Source organism: Sphaeroforma arctica, assembly GCF_001186125.1.
Source record: "Sphaeroforma arctica JP610 unplaced genomic scaffold supercont1.23, whole genome shotgun sequence".
NCBI lineage: Eukaryota > Ichthyosporea > Ichthyophonida > Sphaeroforma > Sphaeroforma arctica.
In genome coordinates, this window is record NW_014040535.1 from 90,337 (window position 1) to 91,595 (window position 1,259).

The window sequence follows — 1,259 nt, forward strand, 5'->3', positions numbered from 1 at the left end:
TATATATATATATATATATATATTATACATGTATACATCAATCTTATACACACTAACACTTACATATTTATACACGTTAAGAAATCTGATCGCATACGGTAAACTTTAGCATGTCAAACGCAGCTGAACTCGATACATTACCAGCGGTAGACATACCCACAAAAACCACAGAGGTACCAATCATAGAGGGTGAACTTATGAACAATACGGCTTCAATGGAAGCCTCCGGTGTTATGGGTGACGATATAGACCAGCAATTCACTACCCTAGAGACTATTCGAGACGTAGACGATAGTAGGAATGCTGAACAAGAAACTATCACTACAGACACAGACACTAAGCCTACCGAGAGCATTGAATCAATAGATGAGTATGCAAGCGCCCACTCAATCGACGAGTACGCGAGTGCTAACTCGGTGTTGGACCGAGGTGATTTTTCTCAGCACACAGATACAGCAGACAGCGGAGACGCTATAGCTAGGGATCGTATAGTGCATGCGGATAATCTGGCTGGTGCTGCGACAATTGCAGAAGAAACGGAGGTGAGTGAGACAAGTGCAGTGCATAGTGTTACGGATGAGCAAGTACATCAAGATGTTACGGATAACGATGAATCAGCTGGTGGTGGTGTTACAATCATACAAGATAATGCCAGCGAGGTTGGTGCGACCGGGAGTGCTGATTGTAGTCAGCGTACTGATGGGACAGATAAGACTAGTGAAATAGATACAGCAGATGATGTAAAAGATGTAAAAGAAGACACAAACGTAACTAATGCAGTCAGTGGTGATGTTGTGAGTGTACCACATGGTAGCAATAAGGGCGATACGCCCGGTGATGCTGATGAGAAGGATACTGAAAGCATCGTTGTTGATGTGAAGGATAGTATGCCGGATGCGGAGGCTGGCGTAGGTGATAGTGAGAGTGTAGAGACTCAAGGATCAACGGTGAACGACATATCTGAAGTCGCTGAGGAGAAAGATGGGCAGCGGGTGGCCCACAAGACTGAGACTGAAAGTGTTAAAGTGAACTGTAAAAGGAAGGAGGAAGGTGAAGGTAACAGTACAAGTAAGGGGGATGAGGTGAAGACAGGCGTTGTAGCGAAAGTGACAAACGACCGGCCTAGTGCCATGGGGTTGAAGGGAAAGGATGACAAGAAGAGCAAGAAGAAAGACAAGAAAAAGGCCGCGAAGGAGGTGTGTGTACTTGGTTTAGTGTGACCAGATATAGGTATACATTCATACATACATGGATTGTCC

At 44.7% G+C, this 1,259-nt stretch overlaps 1 protein-coding gene across 1 annotated transcript in view; it reads left to right on the forward strand.

Annotated features, from left to right (window-relative positions):
• Window positions 1-90: 90 nt before the first annotated feature.
• Window positions 91-1,259, forward strand: part of SARC_00675 (hypothetical protein) — a gene marked incomplete at its 3' end in the record, with an annotated part of 13,871 nt that continues 12,702 nt past the window's right edge. The window contains exon 1 of the mRNA XM_014305625.1: window positions 91-1,196. Coding sequence (XP_014161100.1) covers window positions 111-1,196 — 1,086 coding nt within the window. The 5' untranslated portion in view covers window positions 91-110. The remainder of the gene's footprint in view (window positions 1,197-1,259) is intronic.